This window comes from Anopheles stephensi, chromosome 2 (assembly GCF_013141755.1).
Source record: "Anopheles stephensi strain Indian chromosome 2, UCI_ANSTEP_V1.0, whole genome shotgun sequence".
NCBI classification, from domain to species: Eukaryota; Metazoa; Arthropoda; class Insecta; order Diptera; family Culicidae; genus Anopheles; species Anopheles stephensi.
This window is the reverse complement of record NC_050202.1, coordinates 12,027,375-12,051,219: the sequence shown is the minus strand read 5'-3', so window position 1 is coordinate 12,051,219 and position 23,845 is coordinate 12,027,375. Positions and strand designations below refer to the sequence as shown.

The 23,845-nt window shown below is 41.4% G+C and overlaps 1 protein-coding gene across 5 annotated transcripts in view; it reads right to left on the bottom strand.

The window, feature by feature from the left end:
- LOC118504046 (speract receptor) overlaps positions 1 to 23,845 on the bottom strand; it is a 47,072-nt gene that overhangs the window by 20,530 nt on the left and 2,697 nt on the right. For 4 of the 5 annotated variants that reach the window (XM_036038048.1, XM_036038045.1, XM_036038050.1 and 1 more), the window contains exon 3: positions 231 to 803. In XM_036038048.1, the coding sequence (XP_035893941.1) occupies positions 231 to 480 (250 nt within the window). In that variant the 5' untranslated portion in view covers positions 481 to 803. Of the gene's footprint in view, positions 1 to 230; positions 804 to 7,645; positions 7,884 to 23,845 lie in introns of those variants that run through there. The other variant, XM_036038049.1, reaches the window with a different exon arrangement.

The following is a 23,845-nucleotide window of genomic DNA, read 5'->3' as shown; positions in this document are numbered from 1 at the left end:
GTTTTGATACAGAGCATATCAATTGTCAGAGGATGGTGAGTGGGTTACGTTATGACAATGACACCAAACTATTAAGGAAGCTAAAGCTAAGGACAGATAATGAATGAAAGGTTTAAATTTCTTTTGAAAGTTTTTGAAAGATTATTAAACAAATTTTAAATTAAGTTCAATTTAACATTCATTAATAAATACATTCCAAATGACAAAATATCTATGCTATAAGTACTCACCAGGACGGTCGTAAACGCGGTCACCCGGCCGCCGCTGCGATCCTGTCAGATAGCCAACGGTAAACACATCCCCCACGGTGGACACCACCAAACACCCGAGCACAGCTACCACGGCAACGAATGTACTGCCGCTTAGCCCAACCAGCCGGCCACAAAACCGTCCCACTCTGCTGCTGCTGCCACGCAGCCCACTTGCACTGTTTAGCAACGCTTTGGTACGTTCGGTCGGATCGCGTCCACTGGACTTCATAACGTTACGCTTGCAGTACACCGGGACCAGTACGCGGTTACACTCGGTTCGACCGGAACCAGGCGCAGGAAATGCCGAAATGCCGAACACACGAGCCAGCAGCGGTCAGCGAACATCTTACTGCTGGCAGCGCATACCATCTTCCCGGCGCATTACACTCACTGTAGCTCAAAACCAGCACTTGCGACCAGAACTTTCACTGAATTGGGGCCAACCATGGATTCAATCTTACGTCCTTTTGAAGATTTCGATAGGGAGAAGGAAGGAGGGGGAGGCAGAAACTTCTGGCTTTAATAAATGGGCTCAAACCGCTTCACTGCTTCCTGCAATGAGACAGAAAATAAACAAACATTACTTTCATAAACGGACTCACAGGTACCACAGGGGTAAAGTTGGCATCGGTTGCCTGCGGTGAATGAAGTTTAATTAATTTAGTTTTTTTTTAGTGCTATTTTATTCCAGAACCGGAAATTAGTTTCCAGCTTTTCCCCGTTTGAAGGATGTGGAGGTTAGTTTCGGTCGGTTGAGTATTTGTACAGGTTTAATTATGTGACGGCACACCCGATGAGGCGTGATACGGTGGTTAACTTGATTACGGTGCAACTAGACCGAACACAAATTAGTGCGCGACCGTTTGCAAATTTTCACCGCACAGGACAATCGCCTATGTAATTGCGTTTTGATTGTGGGTTACTACCAAGTTAATTGGATTTTCGCTGGCTGTTTTTTTTAGTTGTGGTGGAAATTGTAGTTGACTTGACTTTGATTGTTGCTTGTTAACTACGGACAATTCGAGTTTTAGGGGCATAATTTACATCTATTCAAGGATTCGATAGTTCCGGAGGCGTTTGTCATTGATTTCAAAATAACATGAAAACATCGTTAAATAATATTTGAAAAACTACATAAATGATACGTTTAGCAATTGTTTAGCAACTCTGAAAAAAAAACTTTTATAGAAGTTCCTCGAGTGTTGATTATTGTGAGTAAGACCAAACCATTTAATATCCATCAAACTTCAATAACTGAATACCAACACAAAAACTAGCATTACACGGAATTTCAAATCGTTATTCCGGTGTGTAACAGTTCAGGTTTTAGCGATCTGAGAGGATGACAATATTTGTTTGTTTGAGATGAGAAAGCATCGGGAGAAATTTGAAGGAGCATCGAGAGAAAAATGATAGAGAATCGAGAGAAAAATAAGAGGAAAATGTGAAAAAAATCGAAAGAGAATCGAAAGCGAAAAAAGAGAAAAAAAAGAGAATTATTTCTATAAGAGGAGAAATGGGAGTGAATTGAGAGAAAAATGAGAGAGGATCGAGAGAAAAAAGGGAAAAAATCTAGAGAGAACCGAAAGAGAAATGAGAAGGAAATCAGAGAGATATCAAATAGTTTCAAGAGAGAAATGTGAATGAATCGAGAGAGTAATTTTTCTCTCGTTATTTTTCATCTCTCTTTCGATTATCTTTAATTTTTCTATAATTTTTTTATCATTTCTCTTTCAATTTTCTGTTATTTCTCTCTCGATTCTCTATTACTTTTATCTCCATTCCCTCTCCTTCCTCTGTTGTTTTTCTCTTGATTCTATTTCAATTTTCTCTCAATTTCTTTTTCATATCTCTCTAGTCTTTCTTGACGTCTTGATTATCTTGCGTCTAGTCTTGATTATCTTGCGAAATGTTGTCATTTTTCTCACAATTCTCTCTCGATGTTTTCCCGATTTCACCTTCACATTTCCCTCGATTTTCTCTCATTTTTTGTTTCTCTCTCAATTTTTTCTCATTTCTCTGTTGATTTTCATCATTCATGCATTTTCATTTTTCTTTCGATCATTTTTCTCTCGGTTTCCTCACATTTTTCTTCCATTTTTCTCTCATTTATTTCTTATTTCGCTCTCTATTCTATCTCAATTAATTAATTACTTATTTCTTTATTTTACAGTTTTTTTTTATCAGAAGCAGTTGACCTATGCAAATACGATGAAAGTTATATAAAATCAGAATAAATCTAGTCCAATATGGTGGAAAATAAAATTGTCTCTCATGAGGGTCTCATAAACCAACAAAAACTCGACGATTCGCTTAATTGTAGCTATTTTAGGCAAATGTTTGTGCATTATTGAAATTAAACCTTATCTTAATAAACTGTATCAATACAAATATGTCTTGCATTCAGTATAAAACTGCCTCATGACCCTAAACATGGAACATCTTTGAAATTACATGTACGCGTTAAACTTTGCCGTGTTATACAGTATCATAAACACCCGTGCATCACCCTTGAGCTTTTGCTATAACCCCGCTCTGTACATCCCAAAATCAACCATCCATTCATACAAGCTTTTACTTTTGTTTCGTCCAAACTAGTTTCCGAGCAAAACTTTGTCCTCTGAAAAATCGATTCGGATTGCTGGCGCTGCCACCATCGCTTCCACCTGACAAATCCCCAAACACAAAAGCGTACAGAATCACACGGAGGAAACTCTCAACACCGAACCGGGCATGCAACTCCAACTGCAACGCGCCGTACGTACAAGCAAAACAGCACTTTCTTCAGCATGCCAGACGGTGTGAACTGTCCCGATACTCGATTACCCAAATCCACTGGGGGGAGATGTAAAAAAAACACCCCCGACCGATACGGGATTTCATTCAATTTTCACATTGAAAATTGTGTTGCTGCGTTGTCTGCCTCTGTCGCCTTCAAATCTATTCCTAAATAGCGCAAATTGAAAGTTTACACAGTATTGGAAAGTTGTTTCCCTTTTTGCAGTTCTGTTGGTTCAACACATCCTCAGCTAAATGCCACACTTTAGTGAGAGAAAACTTTTCCAAACACACAAACAGTTTCCAACCGTCCCAATTTGGTCAATGCTCAGTGTCGAAATTCCTATTGCGAGGGTCACCACAGTTTTGGGTGACAGTGTTTGGCTTCAAACCTCACTGTCGGAATGTCTAATACATTCTCGATCGTTCCGTTTAACCTTTCCCGAATCTATCCCCAACCATTATTCCACGCAGTTACACGCGGTCTTCGATCAGTCGAGTGGAGATAATTTGCATTTGTCGAGTCCTGCCCAAACCAGGGGAAGTCACATTTACATTTAATCTCGTCTGGACGCGTGAGCGGCCACCGCTGGTTTGGGTGGGTTGTTTCCGTACCAGACTAGCGGGCATGAAACCGGGGATCAGCATCAGCTTTACGATGTCGATCAAGACTGGGACTGCAATATTGGACTTTTGTCAATATGTCAGCAGCCGAAGCCTTCCCTTCCAACAGTCGGTTTCAAACTTCTCCATGGACCTCGAACACTCTGTCCTTCTGAGTGAGAAAAAAAGGGGACCACCAATAAACCCCCAAAAACCGGCACAATGTTAGACGATTGTTTGAAGGGGGAAAAAAAAACACCGAAGCTTGCAATTTTGCAATCAACATGTGTGTGTGTGTGTTTGTCCTCTGTCACTTACGCCTAACCCTTATCACGTACGAGCTTACCGAATGACTAAACTTTGTCGGCTGCGGCCTCTCTCCAGAAAAAAAAGCAAACGAGCCTCCCGAACAACCTTCACGCGTCTCATTACCATTTATTTGACTTAGAACGAACGGCGCTTTTCTGTCGATAATTAGTTGCGAAAGGGATGGCAGGAGGGAAAAAAAGGAATTGGTGCCCCCCCGTGTGTTTGTGGAACTTTTGGGTTTGTTTTTAAACTGAATGCCACATTTAATTAACCATGGTGGGGACGGGCGAGCTTCATGCGAGAAAATTGAACGGTTCGGTTTTGCGGTAAATGGGTCATTACGGAGGGCGAAACGCTTTGCAAAAGTTAATTTACTCACGGTTTTGTTTTTTTTTTTAGTTTCACTGTTCTAGTTAGAGCCTCATGACTCATATGGGGAAATGCTTCGCTTTTTTTTCCACTTGCATAAAATTTTTCGTTGTTACTCAAAAGTTTTTTTATGTCTAACATCTAGTTTAAGATTTTTTGTTTACATTTATTTCTTTAAATTAAAAGTCTATAATAGGTACAGTGTTGGACAATAGAATAAGACCACCAATTAGATAATAGTTTAATATAGTAAAATTGAGGTTATGCTGTGGATTATCACAATTTTTGTAGTTTAAAATGTTGAGCAAACGATCCTATTATTTAATGTAACGAAATTTCGATTTTCAAATATATTTTTGTTTCATCGAGAATATGTGATCCTAATATGTTTCAGAATTAAATAACTTATCAATATTCAGTTGGCATTGAAAGTTTGAAATTTTTACTAGTTTTTCAAGTTTTGGGCCACTTTTCCTTTTTGCAACCTTATCATAGAATAGTTTTGTTTATTAAAAAAGATAAAATTTTTGGGCACATTTTTTACGACGGTCCAACACCTAACTATGCGGTATCAACAAGACTAGTGAGCCGGAAATGGCAGACATGACCTAAAGAAGTCGTTAGGCCGAGAAAGAAGAAGAAGAAGAAGAAGATCTATAACAACTCATGAAATAAATAAAGGGATTCAAAACACTAAACTAATCAACAACATTAAAGCATTAAACAAAAGTCTAGAATCTTTGTAAACTACAGTGCATACCATAAATGTATGTGTCACATTTAAAAAGCATATTCAAAACAAGTTTATTTACAAATAATTGATCCAAAAAACTTCTGTATCCGTGTTACTGTACTGAATATGTAAAGAAAAATGTTTAAACGTTTATCAACAATTCTTGTTCAACAACTCGTGTCTGCGAATGTCACTGACTGTCCATGTGCATTTTGTACATTCTGTCATTAACCACACCAATGTCGTTTATTTTAACCGAACCGAGTGACATCTGCCACGCGTGAAGGTGCTGTTTATTTTTGCCCCACCGCTGAACCCGAACATCTGTTAACAGCCCTGCCAAGGTTACCCTTACACCGAGATTTGTTGTCGAACAACTCCACAGCTGACCACAGAGATACTTGCCGGTGGAAACCCTTACCCGTTCACCACTTTCATTTTTCACCCCGAACTCAGTTAGCCAATGTGAAGTGCAACATCCAAATCTTCGTTTGTTCGCAAAGCGAGCAACGATTCGGGCAAGCGGACGACGGCAATAAACGTCAGACGTCCGTGGCGCGTTTCGGACAGTTGGAGCGAATTGTTTGTGCTTTTTTCAACACGCGACTCCACAATTGGCTGAGGATATAAAGTGAACAATGTATAGCAATAAAAAAAACGCACGGAGCACGTGAATTTACTACCACCCGCGAGACAAACGCATCGGTCACACGCTAGTTGCAAGTGTAGAATGTGCCGGGATGCAGCGTGTGCGGGTGCGTTTTTATTGCCACTCGTTTAAAATTTTATTGCGCTTAGTGTGAAACATGTGTGCAGTGCCCGCATGCAACTCGCCGACACGGTCCGCTTATTATGCACCACCAAACGCCGGGTTAGACCGGTGTGGTAGGTCTAGTGTCACACTTGTTGGCAGTTGTCGCCGTTTGCTACTGCGTTACGCGCTAACAGAATGGCGCGGCGGGGGGTGTTTCGGTTGACAACTCACCCGACCGAACTGGCACGGGAGCTGGGCTGCTTATTGGTTGTTGCGTGAAAAATTACATCCCATCATAAATGCAACCATGCAGGAGGGGGACACAGGTCGTTGGTGTGAAGGCAAATAACATCAAGCGATGCTATCTGTAGCTGCTGATTAGATCTGACAGATTATTACGTTCTAGTGACAGGGCAACAAACAAAAAAGGGGATGTTCCACCGGGCTCTATTAACACGATGTGCTGTACAGGGGGTTTGATGATATATTGTCGCACGGAACGGATTGTAGCGTCAAATTTGGTTTTATTTAACGAAGCACATTACAAAATAGTGCAATTAGTAGTGCTATACGGCAAGAGACTCATTATGAGCGCTTCTATGTTTTGTGGTTGCATACTTTTTGGCGTATCGAAAATAATGGCTATTGTCTTTCAATCAGTTCTAAATAGTCGATCAGTCGACAGTCTCCTAGGGGCAAAATTATTGCATAAGTTGACCACTTGATCTTCAACTTCGACTGAAGGACATTTGAATTCGGAAATTAACATTGATCGTAACGTATTGGATAATAAATAAAAGGCAGACTGGAGTACTGGTTGAAATATTCCTCTCGCGATGATTTCCAGCGTGGACCTCATACAATAAACCATGGGAAGAATATAGGCAAATTTCAGGCAAATTTCAGAGATTAATTTTTGTGAAGCCCTCGGACGCAGAAAGTTTCTTTGCAAACAGATACTATGATGCTCCAAAACTATTTCGCGCTGAACAATCTATCCATTTGCGGGCGTTCAATCGCATCATTAATCAGAACATCACTAACGGAGTCCAGCTCATTCCAAAAGATTTTTCTCTTAAGAGCTACTCAATCAACTAATTGCTTTCAGTTCAATTTTATAGCAAGGGTGACGGTATCAATATCAACATAAAGAAGAACTAGGAAGAGCTTGCTGTAAAAAAAAAAGTTGAAGAAGGTTTATCCCGTTCGATAGATGGCATCATCAAATTCAATTAGAAGCACCACATTGACACAAGATTTAAACTTTAAATAAACTTTAAATAAAAATTAAAAAAAAGTAAATAAAGCAAAGAAAAAGATCTTCCTGAAGGTCCTGAGTAAATTATACTTTCAGGGGTTCAAAGCTTTGTAGAGTCGACATTGAATATCGCGAACTAGTAATTGTAGTCTGTATAATACATTTTAAATAGTTTAAAGTATTTTTACAATAAATTTGAATATAAGAAGTTATTCGAAAGTATATCACCTGCTTGGTATAACAAGCATTTAAACTAACTGTAAAAAAAACCCCAAGACGTTATATACTAGTTCACAAGGAATACAAACGACAACATGCTCATCGTCTCCCATTTCTCCATTGAACCATATCTCATTGCAAACCCCCCAGGGTGTCTGGCCGAGGAAACCAATATATCTACATACCCAATATCGTTCCCGTCACCCGTCCTTTCCCCCCCCCCCTCCTGCCCCCGAAGTACTCCACCATTGAATTGCAATCGACCAGCGGTCACGGTGCTTGGAATGTTTCATTCACAGTATTTCTTAGAAATGCGAATAATGTCGTTTCCTCCCAAGTACGCCAAGATTGACTTCATGAAAATTACTCACTCGGTTCGGTGAGTTGTTGAATGGCAGCTGAAAACTTTACGACCCAGCTCACACTCTCCACAGAAGACGCACTTTGGAGTTAGCGAAGGGAAGCAAAGAAAAGCACACACACACACACACACATCACAAACATGCCCTATCAGCTATTGCCCTATTTCGATCGCTTGTAAGAGCGCTTACTGCACGCAGCCAATTTCGCACCAGCTGACACGCCGTACCGAGCACCGGCAAAACTGACTGACTGACGCCCCACGCCTGTTGAGCGACGAGCGACTCAAAGTTGCACGATACGATAAGACCGATAACAAGCCCTCGAAGACATCGGGGACGCCCGGTGAGGACTTATCATCGAAATAAAAATAATAACATTTACACCACCAACCCTCCTTCGTGTGACTGACGTCCTCGAGTGTCGACTCTAGTCGAAGTCGAAGGAAAAGCGGAAGAGAGATTACAGCAACTGTAACAGTTACCAGTGTGATGGACTTTACGTCATGGCCAAGCAAGTTCACCTTGTCGTGAAGTTATTTTCCGCAGGACGGTGTGGTAGGGCGAAAGCCACATTCACAACTTTATTTGCCGTTTGAAGTTGTGCTCTGGAGATCCCCAAAAATTCAATCATAATCACACTTTATTGACGTCTCCAAATAGTCCCCATCGAGTTAATTAACCTAGATTTGGTTTGCGCTGCGGGATTTTGGTTTACTTTTCTGACGACATATTTTTAGCATGCCGTCGTGTCGTGAAAAAATCGTCTTGTTTAATCCTCCAACACACTATCAGGCACAATGACCTGCTTCAGATAGAGTGGAGGGCCAACTATGTCGTCAGCTCGGAAAGTGAACAAGCATAGAAACGAAGCAGCTAAGCTTAACCTACAAATCAACTCCGAAAGAACCTCAACATTCGCCCCACATGCATTCGGGTGTTGTCATTAGAATTAATTTTCTATTAACCGACCTGCCTCCCTTTATCACGTCAAACGGTGAAGCAACCCCTGGCTAGTCCCCGCGGTCTCTTATCCACGACAGCCGTCTAAATGCGCGTTTTGCTTTATTTTGTTGACCCGTGCGTGATTGTAAATGGTGGCTTGATTGACGCTTGAAGGTGTGTTGGTGTGTGATGTTACATCGTGGTTTATTCTTAAGGAGCTGTGAACCGACTCGCACCACTTGAAGGAAGGAACTAGATGCGCACAGGACGCTGAAGAGGTTTGCGGACCCTGGCTTTGGTGGTTTGACCCATAAATGATAAGGCTTTTACAGTAAAAAATGGCGCGATGGATCGGTCTATGCGGTAAGGGGTTCGTTGATTGTAAGTACCCTTGGACTGACACAGTTTTGTGAGACACACGCACACATAGTGGCGAGCTGTTTGGTTTGAGTGATTCGAGTACTGTGAACATTGTATAGAATGTAACTCATATGTTTAATTATTTGTCCTCATATATATAACACGATTTTATTGTGAAGACAACAGGTTCAATCTATATTAACTTCATTACAACGTGGCGTTCAATATGCACCTTAAAATCCAAATTTTTATTGCCTTTCAATGCATTTACAATGGTTTGAATTAAAAGGATTTTTGAATCTTACGCCTAAAATTATGCAATATGCAGGGTTGCTGCAAGTGACATGATTTTTGTATTCTTTTACATTTTCAAACTATTTTCCTTTTACTTTTAATCCGAGACCAATAAAAAAAGATACAATTTTGGAGAACTTTAAATTTGACTGAGTTTTTTATGTGTAAGTTCTTTCAAATAAAATATCTGTACCACTTTTGGCAGTGTACCTCTGTTTGGCAGGTGAGCATGAGTAGGATAGCCTGGCCTACTGCTGCTGGCTTATAAACAAGCTTGTTATTATGGAAACAATCGAAGTAGGCATTTACTTAAACATTTGTTAATATTCAATGTTTATTCATCAAGAACTGATTTTTTAGCGCACTGAGCCAACGAATTTTGGAAATATACGGAAACAGTTTAAATATTTCGTCGGCGAAATGTTCTTTTAGTTAAAAAAAAACAAGGAAAAGTTCCTTGAGCATGCATAATTAGGCTACCATACCATACTTCAAACGCCATTTATTGCTAACCGCAAGACATAAACAATAGTTAACCAAGAGTTGTCGTCCGTAAGCAGCCTAATAAAACAGTTAATATTAATTCTTTATCGATAAAACTTCATAACAATGATAAAATTTACTCCAAATCCCCACTGGATGATTTATACCCAAACAGGCAACAAATTTACTTCCAAAAACAAACAACATAAACTATCCTAAAGCGTGCCCATAACCAGGCCGGTTAAAGACGTGCCTGCGGAGCTGCCCACGATCCGGGTCACACACAAATCGTTCGGAGCTGGTGAGATCGATAAATACCCACAGCAGCAAACGATCCGTTCCGACAAAAAGTATTTCACGTTGAGCCCGGTCAGTTCGGCAAAGTTTTATTGACCAGCGATCGAACGAGCTTGGAATATGCGATGCCCGCTTAACGCTAGAGAATCGTTTAATGGAAAAACAAAACATTCCCAATGAAGCACAGGCCCAAAGGGTTTATTCTTAGCTGCAAAACTTGTCCTTCCTGCATCTCGGCTGTCGTATGTGAGCTGTTTCGCAAATTCAGCTTGATGTTTTGCACATTTTCTCTCTCACCCACTCACTCACTCACGTCGTTCGTTCTGCCGCGATGCACAAATATGCAAGCCCGGCTTCGGGTGCAAGCGATCCGAAGAATGTTGAAGAATTGTTTATTTATTTCCGGTCGTTGCAGACGCTGCTGTGTATCGATGATCTCCATCACCGTTAGCTGCTATTTTGTAGTAATGGATTTTTTAAAGCTTTTCGGAGGGAATAGTTGAACAGATCGAATGATAAAATTAACGTAAGGGGCGAAGCGCAATAAAACAGAGCTATTTACAACCTGCTTAACGAAACCCGTAAGCAAGGGCACGGAAAAGTTTGCTCGGGCTCCGCTGATCCTGGCTGCTGCTGTTTGTTGGATTTGTAGATTGCTTCAGGCAAATATTGATTTTGGGCTAGAATCGATGTCCTCTGAGGGCTGGAGCGCGAAACAGAGTCCTCGCCGTTAACGGCCATTGCCAGCACGGGAATCATAAACTACAAAATTGAATTCGAATACTTTGACAACAAATTGTGCGGGACGAACGTTGGACCCGATGGTTGTTTCGTGGATGCGCACACCACAATCGTGTAAGCTGATAAACCCCTCGGTTTGGTGGTCGTAAAATAGGTTTCCTCTTTATCTGCTAGGAACGGAGCCCCAGCGACGTTGAAGGTCGCGCTTGGGAAGAATACATGCCGCGGGTTTCGACATTTATAACGAGCTGTTGCTGGTGTTTAAGGGGATTTGATACGGAATTTAATGGTCGGCAGGAAACGAAACATCGTGCGAAACCCATCAACTGCAGTTCAACGGAATCGTACGGGGTTTTGGGTGGTGTAATAAAATTGATGTCAACATATGAGGTCTCCGATATGAAAGCTAACAGAATTGTTGATTGGTTTTATTATTTTATTTTTTGTAAATTATATTAATTATGACCTACTCATCGTTTCGTAAAGACTTTTGTCTATAAGTCGCCTAAAAGTATGCAATGGTTACTTTGATACTAACTTTTAAAATGGTTTTAATTGTCAGATCGAATGCTCCACTTCTTTCATAGTGTGGATAATTGTTTAAAAATACAGGGTTTCCCAATTGATTTTCCATACCGATCAATCCGATCTTCTGTTAACAATTTAAAAATTAAAAAAGCACCATTAAAATTTTATGGATTAAGAAAAAACTCTTTTTAAAGAATGATTTAAAGAAATCCAAATATAAAAATATGTTTTTAAAGAAATCACACTTAAAGGCACTTTAGCACAAAATATGTGAGTCAACATTATTTCAAATGATCCCTACTATTCCCCAAAAAGTAATAATTCATTCCTTTTGGGAACAATCGTACGTGTCCTTCACATATGCTATCCGGCTCATATTTATATCATCAATATGGACAACCATTTTACAACAATATACATCAATCAGTTTTTTTGAACATAATTCATGGTGATGATTTATCGTATCGCCAACCAACTGTCCGGACGCATCACATCAACGTCTTTAATCTTAATTGAGCTCCCCCTCAGCTCCCCCAAAACAACCAAACCGATCTGTCATTCTACCGTCCATCAATCCTCATTCTTGTCGGCGATCTGCGCCAACGTATCATCTTCGTTTCCCTTACGCGGTGGCACGCGCGATGATAATAAATGTGCCATTCCGTTCGCCGGCCGTAACATGATCCCGCTAATTGTGGCAGTACGCTGACATGATTGCGATTAAAAACATTCCCAAACAAAACAGCCCCCGAACCCGAACCCGGTGGCGCGCTGCAGCAAAATATTTCTCACCCGAAAAAACACCATCATAGCGCAAAAAAAAACGAAAGATTTGCACGTTTGGCTTCTCATTCGATACGCGTTTTCTCCTCCGCTTGGTACACATAATAACGATTCGGTCATCTGCAAAAACTGATTCTGGGCGGACATAAATCAATCTAAATAAAGATTCGAACGGCCAACTGCAAAAAAATCCCATCATCGACCCGGTGTACGTATGGCGTGGCTGCTCTCCTGACCTACTTCTATTATCAGATTAGGGGAACAGTATCCCGGGATGGGGCCGTGAATGCAGGACCAACCAACGCGCCAGGCCACACAAGTCTGTTTTTCGTGGTAAAGACAACAAACTCCCGGACACACAAGCTGGTAAATGTAAATTTTTTTTTTCTTTTTCACTGCGCTAAGATTTTTTTTCTTTTATGTTTTCATATTTCATTGAACTATGTGTCGTTTGTCTGGCTTTAGGTATGATTTATTGGTCTGGTTATGGGAACGCTTTTTTCCCCATTCAAGTTCCACTTTTATTGTATATTATTATTCTCCTTTTATAATGAACATTAAAAGATTTTTTCGACTTTAACAAATCAAATCCTTTGAACGACAGTGATTTTGTACTTAGAAAGAACGACCTGTGTAAATTTTTGCAATCGATACACATTTTACAGGGTTTCTCCGTGTGAAATGAAGACGAAAGGCGATTACGATTTTTTATTATTCGTGACATGGATTCGTGGCATGGTCGAATTGCTTATTACGAAATTAATAAACAAAAAATATAATTTAGGCTCATCGTAAATAGATTATGAACAATTTTTTAACTGAATTGCATCCTTAATGCATTTTGCGCACTATTTCCAAATATAGTGGAAAATAGTAACCAAAGACATTTTATATTCTCTGCAGCCCTAGGGCGATATTTTATTTATCAGTAAAATAAGAGCGGAAAATATGAACCGTAAGACCAGATTTTTTTTATAAAATGGTCATAATTTATCAAAAAATTTGCGATTTTGTAAAATCTATTAAGAACAAATAGAAAGTAGACTCAAGTACTTATGCTTCAGATTCAGAATAATAATTTAAATAAATAAAACCTCTGGTTCCCTATTATTTACTTTTAAGTTGAGTGTATTTCATTAATATTTTGGCAAAAATTATCAGAACTGAAGTACTGAAGAAAGAATTACATTCCAACTCTGATTTTAATATATAGTTCCCTAGGCTTGGGGTTTCCCGCAGATTACAATTTTGTGCTGAGTAACCCTGCATTATTATATTCGAACGAAAAAACTGGCACTGCTCTTTCTTATGAATGTCTAACCTATCAAATAACACACTTTGTCGAGTCAACAATGTGAAACATCTCATAACGCAAAGAGGGCAGCAGGCGACTTTTTGTGTACCGAATACCGGCTCCCCGCCCAATCATTCCTACGACCGGAGATTTGGTCCTTCACGATCACACAAAGACACGCACATGAAAAGGCTATCTGTGGCCCAGTTGTAGCGTTCCGGGAAGGTTTTTTTGTAGGTCACCATCTGAACCTCCCCTTTAACGCTTTTTTTTTGTTGGCGCAGAACTGATGCCACCACCGATGGAAAACTGCTTCCGAACACGAAGCTCATTGGGAGAAAATATCCATTATCGCGGACGTTGAGCAGTACCGAACGCAAGGACGCTTTTTCCGTCGTATTTCACTACTGCACGGTAGGATTCGTTCGGCTGCAGCCCATTGCTGATGGGCTCCGGTTGTGGATCCTGCGGAGAGAGTTTTTTTCCAGTACAACGAAAATCAATTACTAGCAGCTGCGAGCTGCACTACAATTGCGTCGTCGGTTTGCTACGCATCCGTGCTCGGGGCATTTCGCACTTCATCTTCAACGTTTTATGAAGGTACGTATTTTATCGAGCTCCGTTTCGTTTCCCACCATAAATCATAACCGGTGGAATGTGGAAATGTGTTTCAAACACTTTTCGTATTTATTTAAATCAGAGTTATAAAATAAACATCATTATGTGCGTATTAAAGCTAACGATTGGAACACTTAATTAAATCACATTTCGCTATTAAACTGTCATAACACACGGAAGCCTATAAAATTCCCTGGACTTTAAGACGGTACAGCCCACTGTCTCTCTCACTCGCCTCTTCAGAAATCGCGGAGCATCGTAACCATGGAATTTAAATTCAAACCATACGGCTGGCTAGATTCCTCTGCCTGGATCTCTGCTGCACTTGGTAGCATTCCTTGTGGCAGTGCACCGTACGCTGCTTCGGTCCCTTCTCCTGCAACCCATAGCAACCCGCAGTAGGACATCCGTACGGCACAGGGCTTTTACTACGTTCCGAACAATGCCCCATTCATCAAATGCGCGTGTGTGTGTGTGTGTGAAGGGAAGTACCGGGCAGCAAGGCATGAAGAAAGGCCAGAATGCAAAATAATCTCACAAGAAATTTCTTTGCTAGGCGTAGCGGTTTTACATAATTGATTCGTTGTAAGTACATTCCACAGCGAGAAAGGTTCCGAGAGAACATTGCTAAATTTTTAGATGCATTCTTTAATTACTCTTATCTAAAATAGAGTTGTAAATTTGGAATGTAAAATTTGGACTTAAAATATCAAAAAATGTTCTATTAAGTATGAATTTATTAACTCTCTTGACATATTTTAGATGGAAGCGCCTAAAGGTATGCAATTTATATATTTTAAAGTATAATACACTGGTACTCTTCAGATAACCCAGACTCAGATTTTACCGACGTAAGCCTAAAAGTATGCAATTTATGTAATTTATTGAATAATGCATTAAAGCTCATCAAATAACCCGCTCAAGACGATTTTAACGATGAACGCCCTAAAGTATGCAATTTTTATATTTTAAAGCAAAATTCACTGCCACCCTTCAAATAATCCCCTCAAGATGTTTTCAACAGAGGTTCCTAAAGCAGCGATTGCATACTTTCAGGCTCGTTGAACCCTACTACACGGTCCTGGGGAATTAGGTCGAGATGAAAGGGGCTTATGTACTTAAGCCCTTTGGAGCACTTTTGTATGCCAATACTGTGAACCTCTTCAATACGATTGTTTTGTGTGCAGGAGCTAATATAATTAAGCGAATAATAATTGAAGGTAATTATTGAAAAAATATATTTAGAAATGTTTAACATCTAAGAAAACAAAAAAACTCTTAAAATATGTATCAAAACCTGTACAAACTCCCAGCTGTAACTTTTCCAAACACGAACATAATATTTTCCAATCAAAAGCGCGTTTGAAGGGTGAATCGTCGGAGACAGGCGCAAACGAAAGAGGTGCATACCGAATGCAACGTTAATTATTTCGCCTTTGTTATTGTTTTCATCATCATTGCCCCATCCGGTCCTTCGGCGTGATATTGTGCTAGTGTGTGCGCACAATGTGTACATGTATGTGTGTGTGTGCAGTGATTACGTGCACTTTCCTTTTCAATGAAATGCATACTTTATATGCGCGGCTTTTTAAAAAAAAACACATGGGACGGCGAATAAAGTGCTGCAAATAACCCTTGGGAAAGAGATGCAATGGGCGAATGTATGAACATAAAAAATGGCGTCGAAATTATAAAGTTTGATTTAATAATTAGAGAACACATTTTTTAACACAAACTATTCAATTTTTAAAACAAAAATGCTTTAAAATATCAAAACCGTTAGATCCATCAGAAAAAACGGCTCCTTTAAGGGTTAACGAGGAAGGTGCAGCAGACTGTAGCCAGGCATGGTGACAGCGAAATGTGCATCCATCGCGTGCATCCGCCGGCCTGCTGTGGTGCACGCGAAATTAAATGCAACAAGTTCTGTTCAGCGTTCACCTACGGCTGCCCCCACGGCTGTGTTTGGTGTGTCTGTCTGCCAGTGCACCTTAGTGTATCGACAAGACAGAGCGGAGAAAGTACAATGCTTCGACCCACACACACACACACAGTGCACCACGACAGCAGAGCTAAGAAAAAAAAGCTGCATTAATGTAGCATTGTGAAGTCCAAAAATGGTGTGATACAATAAAGTACGGACCGGTAAAGCACCGTCAAGAATATGATCGGCGAGGTTTGGCTTCAAGTGCAATAATCGTTTGCTTTCGGCAGAATGGTCTCGGTCAGACCGTAAAACTCCATTTTTGGCAGTACGTAAATGGTCCAAATCCCAAAATCGCAAATCGCTGTTGCCTGTTACCCAAACAGGCACCCAGCACATTACTCTCACCTCGGGTGTGCGTGCGTTGGAGATAATTGGTTCGGATAAATGCATTACTGCTGCCCACAGAAAGTCATCCAAACGGGGACCATCGAGCTACAGGTGGTCGATATTTGTGCTCTGATTTAAATTGGCGTTGGAAAACTGGAACTGTCCGCCGCTAAAGTGAAGGCGTATAATATCAGGGGGGTTGGTTTTTATCGATTTTTACGTCATGTTTTTTGCACATTAAATTGTTTACTTATCTTGAGCATTGTATTTAAAGCTCAATCTTTCTTTTTTTAAACTAATGGGAAGGCGGCTGCAAAAGCTGACGTGAAGAGAAAATTTGCTCAATTGCATCAAGTGTTCTCAGCGCCTGTTAGTCACTAAGACCAACCTCGAGAGGTCTGTGACTTAATTTTACCCTTAGTAGAATAGTCAGCCCTAAAAGTACGGGGAGACGGTCTGGATGGGATTTGAACCCCCGTCCTGCCGTGTGAACGGCTGTGAACGCTGGTGCCTCTGCCACCAGACGCGCCTGTTTACGGATGGAAATGTTGCTGTAATTTATGGTCCACCGTGTTAAACACACAACACAAATGAAATAAATCGACACGTACAAAACCCCGACACGACGGAGAACCCGACTTCCACCGATGTTCAGTTAAAGCCGCTAGCAGAAGCCCACAAAAATTAATTATCGTCCAGCTGGCCAGATAGTGTAGCATAAATCATCGGCCTATCCGTCAAACAACCACCCAACCAACATGCGTGTGTTCGGTGCATCCTGCCGAACTTGTCGACGTCCATCAACACATCGAAAGTTATTAGCTGTGGCGAGAGATCACTTACGTCACGCACAAGCCAACCACAGCCAGATGGTTAAGAAGGGAGGAATGCGGAGAGGTCCGCTGACCCATTTCCGGCCAGCAAAGGGATAATGTAATATCGCACATCGCGTTGTCTCGCCCCGGAACGCCTGTCCCATCTTCTGCTGCTGCTCATAAAACCAAAGTTCGAGTCCATCTCATCACGCCGGTCGCATCACAATAATGACCGTTTGAGTGCCGCATGAATGGTTTTCGAGCGAGACGTATTCAATGGGCGTCCCAGTAGTGGTTGTAATCCGGAGAAGCTTATGCCATCGGATGGTATTGGTTTACTTCCTCGTATGTTCCGAGCGACTGGTTAGCCTCGGGGCCTCGGGGATCGTTTTACTTTTATTGATACGGTAAGTGGGGCTGTGCGTTAAGTAGAGCCGCCGGTTATTGTAGCACATTAATAATAAATAATAAGTGTTGCTTAAACTACTACAAGCGATTATTATGTACATAATGTTTTGTTACATTTAGCGATCTAATGAAAGGTAATACTGTAACAAAAAAAGATAACTTTAGCTTATACTAATTTTCTAGCTTGCTTTTCTAGCTAATATTTATAGCTTGCTTGAAAATAAAAGAGATTAAAAAATTTCTTGCTTGGAGTGAATAAAACAAAATTTAAAACTGTTGTCAAAATAAAAATGATATGCACTACTAGTAAGACTAGGCATTCATTTGCCTTGGAGCTTGCTTGAAAAATAATCGTGATATGACTATTTTCTTGTGTAGTGCATTTCAGCCCCTAAGCTGCTTAACTGCTGTTTAAAAGGTTTTTTCTACAAAAATCTCCTAAACGACCCAAAAGGTTAATGAACGCAATAAAGAAAAGCTAGTGTGCAACAATAAAGTATTTTTATCACTTCACGATCCATTTATTCTAATCGACAGAGATGAACAGCTGCACTACCAGGGCACTGACCACATGCAAAGCTCCTAGACTCTGGGGCTGGAAACTAGCAAACCTTTTCGCAACGTACTCCCATAAAATGGGCAACACATTTATGTCACACGTCACACGGAAATTGAGCAACCCTCTGGAACGATAAACAAGAGCCCCCGGACGGCATACTGTATCCGCCCTCGTCGAACGAGGGCTGCCGATGATGGGTCCCACTAGACGGTGGCTCACACCCTCAAACGGTTCCGTGGCACAGGAATGCTAAACCTACGCTCATCGTGTGCATTACATGTCCCTTGTTGCTCCTTTTTTTTTCTTCCTTTCCTTCTTCTATCTCTCTATTCTTTCTTTCGGCTGCAACGATTGCCGGGTGCAGTTGCATGTGGGATCCTGTACGATAACCTCAATGGTTCATAAATCATTCGGTTGATAATTAACGGCTCAAAACCGTGGCTTTAGTGGGCCGCTGTACACACACACACGCGCGCGCGCGTCGGCTGGAAGCTGGAAAGCGAATACTCGCCCTCGGTACATTCTCACACACACACACGCGTGGCAAAAAGTGACGGTTGTTGGGTACGGTGTAATTATGGAATAATTTATGGTTAATTTGAATCATTTTAATTTGCACCGAATTCCTTGCCGCTGTGAATGGCACACACACAGACACACAAAGACAAGGTGAAAACAGTAACCAAACAACACCCTTACCCCTTGTGCTGGTGTGTCTTATGACCGCCCCCACCCTAGCCTCCCCCCACCCGAAGGGATAAATGACACTGGTCGTACGAAGGGAGGCAAGATAATTAAGCTGTGTCTCTGTCGCGGTGTGGCGCAATTCGTGACTTAACTCTTACAAATCCGATTGTGGCAATTATTGGCATTTCGGAAGAGAAGATTGGCAACGGTCGTAAAGCGTGTGTGTGTGAGTGTGTGGGATGTGATTCAGCACTGTCAACATAGTTGCTGCAATGTGGCAGATACGGTGCCGGACTTTGTAGAAAGGATGTATGCTCGATCGACTAAGCATGTTGCTGCGTTTCATTTGAGCGATTTGCTTACTTTTTTCAAGATTTTTCCACAATTTTTCAGCAAAATTACTGGTTTCCTAAAATTAAAAAAAAAACTTTATCTTTAATCAGATTTTGTGATAAATGAATGTAAAAACCCCTTTTACTCTAGAAAACCTTTTATGAGACGAGATTCAAACCAAAGGCCTGAGGTATGTGGCACCAAGCGCCTAATACTATGCTATGAAGCTACCTATATGATAGTACACTATAACTGAACCAGTATAAGAGCTCATTTTATTCGACCAGCTTATTTATTATTCGATTTCATCTATTCGGTTAGTGGATGACTAAAAAGATTAAGAAATTACTTTTTATAATGCAAAATTGTTCAATTAATTATGAAGATAGGAGAGAAACATGAGAAGGCTACAAAATATTTATTGCCTCTCTCTCTCTCACACTCTCATAAAAAAACTTTACAAATAAGAAGTAATGTATATAAATAAACAAAAAATAAATTAAAATAAAACTTACAAGCCTAAATGAGTGACAAATGAGGCTCGCTAAAAGAAATTGTTTGTCGTCTCATATCTACAGTACATTTGCGATTAATCACATCGGCAGCAGATGTTGCTGTTAAATGTAAATCTTGATTAATTGCTTTCAAAATTTTCCATTTGTTTCGATAAGAGAAAAAAAAGATTTCGAATTCAGAAACCCCGAACCAGACTGACGTAAATCAGTCCAATCTGCTAATTATTATTCGAGCACGATCCATCAATAAATGTTTCATGCATTTTTCGATGCAATCAACTCGTATACCGAGCACCAGATGCACTCTTTCCGCTGCATCCATATGGTGCTTGTTCCAATTTTATTTACTTTTTCGCCCGTTTCGATTTCAAGCGGGTTTATTTTTAAAACCGAACCTTTTGCTCCACTTTTCAACCTAGCTGAGCTTCGTTTTGGACGCAATTTTTGTTTTCGGAAGCACCAGGGCGCTACAATGCATTCAAGGTCTTCGATAAAAACCGAACCTTGCGCATCAATTTACGATCGCGCGCGAGAATTCGATGAACCGGTTCGGATGACAGCACGTTTCGATCTCCACTATTTAAATTACCCGGATCGTATCGGTACGGTGGGTGCTGGAGCTTAGAATATACTACCGGGGGCCCTCATCGGTAACTGCCACAGTCTTGAGAGCGCCTGCGATGAAGAAATTTAAGCGTTCCACATACCGTCAACCTCCACTTAGTCACTCACTGAAAATTAGGTTAATGTTTGCCAACCCTTCCGGCACGCACGCTAATACACCCCTAGGTCGCTGGGAGTTTCTACTAGTTCCTGACTTTATTTCACCAAACACTCACCGCCGCCTGAGCTTGTCAAGGTTAGATCGTAATGCTGCTGGTAAACAGGTCCATAAATATACGGTTCGGCAAACCAGTTGGAACTGTACCGCACCCGCAAAACGGCGCACGATCGGCCCGTGCGGCTTCAGCAAGATAACCGTGTGTCTTTGCCTCCCTCATCTGTGGGAGCCGCACGGCAGGGAGGCAAAGCTACCGTTTGCCTACATTCGCCGGTGTCAAGTCTAAGCCCTTCAATCTTCCAATGGGTTGGCTAATTTGTCAGCATGTCACATTTAGTTCTCTCCTTTCGTCCCATTGCTGCATCGCGACTGGGCGCATTTTTATTTCCTCGCCCCAATCTTAACGCCCAATCGATGCAATCTGCACAAATCGGCACCGAACCGATGTGCCGATGACAACTATTTACGCTTAGCCCGGCTTACTAATTTGACTACCGGCTCGGTGATGGCGGCAGTCGCCATCGCTCCGGGCACACCTGTCTGGGCGGTTCGGTGTCGCATGCCTGTTCGCAGCAGATGGTTGCAGGTTGGCGGTTTCTCTTCAATCTTGCCTTCGTCAGCATGACATTACTGCGAATAATGTTATTATGAAATCGTGCCACTTGCAGAGCACTGCGCCACCACCACCGACGGGGTACCGGTTGTTGCCTAACGCAACAACTCTTCTGTCTCTTCTGTTATGCTTCAACCGGGGCGTCTCTTCGATCTTCTAATAGGCGTTGGCTTTGCGGTACATCTCGTTTGAAAGTTGGTAAGGAGGAGGAAAAAGTCATGATAACCTTTTCTTTGGAAGAAATGTTTGAGCTCAGCAGGAAGACAAAGGATAATGAGAGTCGAGGGATACTGAATAGCTTCTTTATAGTTGTGCTTGGGCATTGGGAGCCAATCATGTTTCAAAGGGCAAAAGTGGAGCTATCAAGATAGTTAAGTAGCTAACACTAAGTTAATTAATATTGCTTCATCAGGAAAAAAAACTCAGGAATAGCGCATGCCTTCTCTTCTATCGTGGCGTGCTCCTAAGGAACACGACTAAAAGACATGAGCTGGGCCATCTATATGCAGTATAGCTCTCTTTCAGTGAGGAATAAACTCCAATCAAAAGCAAGCAGCCCGTTACGAGGCATACATGATTAAGGTCTAAGGTCTAATAATTAAACCTAGATTTTGTTTGGGACCTGATCTTTGGAGTAAGTCCTCCACTAAATGCAAATTCTTCTCTAATAGCTAGCATCTGCCAAAAGAGAACTCACCTATGGCATTCAATAGAACTTCCATTTCATATAGATTCTCTCACTGCAATCTATATCTCTACTCCTGAACTTCGAAACAATACAACATAACAATGCCAGGTTAGGCCTAGACACTGTTAAAGAGAGCGAGACCTATGATGTCTTCATGAGGTTTCTGATACTGATCCTTAAACTTTGAAAAAGGAGTAAGTTGGAGAAATATTTTAATATACTGCTTACTGCTCAGAGTATCTTTGTTACCGTCCTATGTATCCCTCGCTGAGGAATAATTCTTCGCGTAGCCTTCGCTTGGCTATAAGCTTTAACTGAACATGCATCATCGACCATACCGTGTAAGAAAGTACCACGCCATGCTGAGCAATAATACAACACGATGGAACATCAGTGGATGTCACTTACCCAAAAAAGCAAACCTCATATTGCCTAACATTCCCAATCCCGTTAAGGATTCCGTTTCAAATTACATCCCAAGGTAAGATTCATCTCTCCTCCTAGTACTGGTGGTGGGATTTTCGGGAAGGTTACACTTCCTTTCCTGGCAGCACACAGCAGTGGCCTAGTGTGCCGTTCCGCTTATATTCCTCCGTACAAGGAACCCCCCCAAAACGGTCGATTGTGTCTTCGAATACTCCAAACTTGCCAAATTTGCCAGTTTCGAAGAAATGATTACCGTTGCCAAAACCGAACAGAAACACAGAAAACCACCAATCCGATGCGTTCCAATCACGGCAGGATATTGTTTACCGAACCGAACCGACCACTTTTTGATTGACGCCAGCAAGGCTAAACCATTTACGGATTTTGCGATCCTTGCAGGTGACCCACGCACTGCCGTGGTTGCCTGCCGGTGGTGGATATGTTGTGAGCTTTTTTCAAAATTTTATTTCGATACTTTCCATCACCTACGGCACCCTTTAACCCGTTTTGGAGAATCAGTGAGGGCAGGGAAGGTTGAGGTTTGTGGTGTGTTTTTTGCAACATCCCGTGACTCAATCATGTGCGAGACACAGGCACACACAAGGCCCTCGGGCCACACCATTCGGCCATCGCTCGCTCATTCACTTTCACCGGCAGTACGGCATCACAAGTTTGGCAGTAGGTCAACCCGTGGGCAGTGCCCAAAAGGAAGTATCGCGGTACGTTTTGCGGACCGGTGTTTCTGCAGTCGTGGTTGGTAATTGTTTTTGAGGACTAAAAGAGATACAAAATTAGGCTGGTTATGGGGAGATGGAATTAGGACAGGAAGACGTTGCCATTTTCTACCGATTGGTATTGAAGGATGACACGCACTGCCTGTTTTAGTGGCCACAACAATCTCGGATAACACCAACAGCGCTATTCAAGGTGAACGTTATGTGTGGATTGAAAAGTTTCCCTGCGACTGCTTCTGTATCAACAGACCTCAAACCACAAGCCTTTTCACAGTGTTAGTAGACTCCAATGACTGATCAATTAATCTATGAGCGCGCCCTCTACGGGGAATTTTTATAATCATTTCAAGAACTCAGTTATGTCAGCTGCCAGAGGTTAGTCATAGTCTTGAAGAAATGGTGCTTAAATTATTGATCAAAGTTCTATTCTTGATTCGAAAGAACTCTTGAGCTTTTAGTCTCTTAAAATATCAATTTTAAGCCTTCGTTTGCTGATAGTTATAACATCTCATTCACTTCTCAATCCAACCATCATCATTACATCATCGTAAAGTGGCCAAAAATCAGCGCCTTCATTCAACCGAAAAAATAAAAAGAAAAACCCAAAAAACCGGTACCACGCACGACAAAAACGAGAGGTCACAACGCAAATAATCAACAAAAAAACTTCAGCTCCTATCTCCCGGCTTTCGTTAAGTTTTGCAAGCGACCGGCAAAAGACCGGCGATTCGCCAAGTTGGGTATGGAGAAACGAGACGTGCTATAATGGTCCCCGAATATTGGGCATTTATTGGGATGGAGCGAGTAGCGAACCCGTTTTGGGGGTTCGTTTTCGCATAGGTTTCACATATTTTGTGTGCTATAATTTGTATGTTTATAACTCATCACCTCGCGTCAACACGGCTGTTGGAGTGTTGAGGATAGCACAACAAAAAAAACCGGATTGAGGTAGATAGAGCTGGAGAAGAGGATGTTATTCAAGGATGAGTGTAGTAT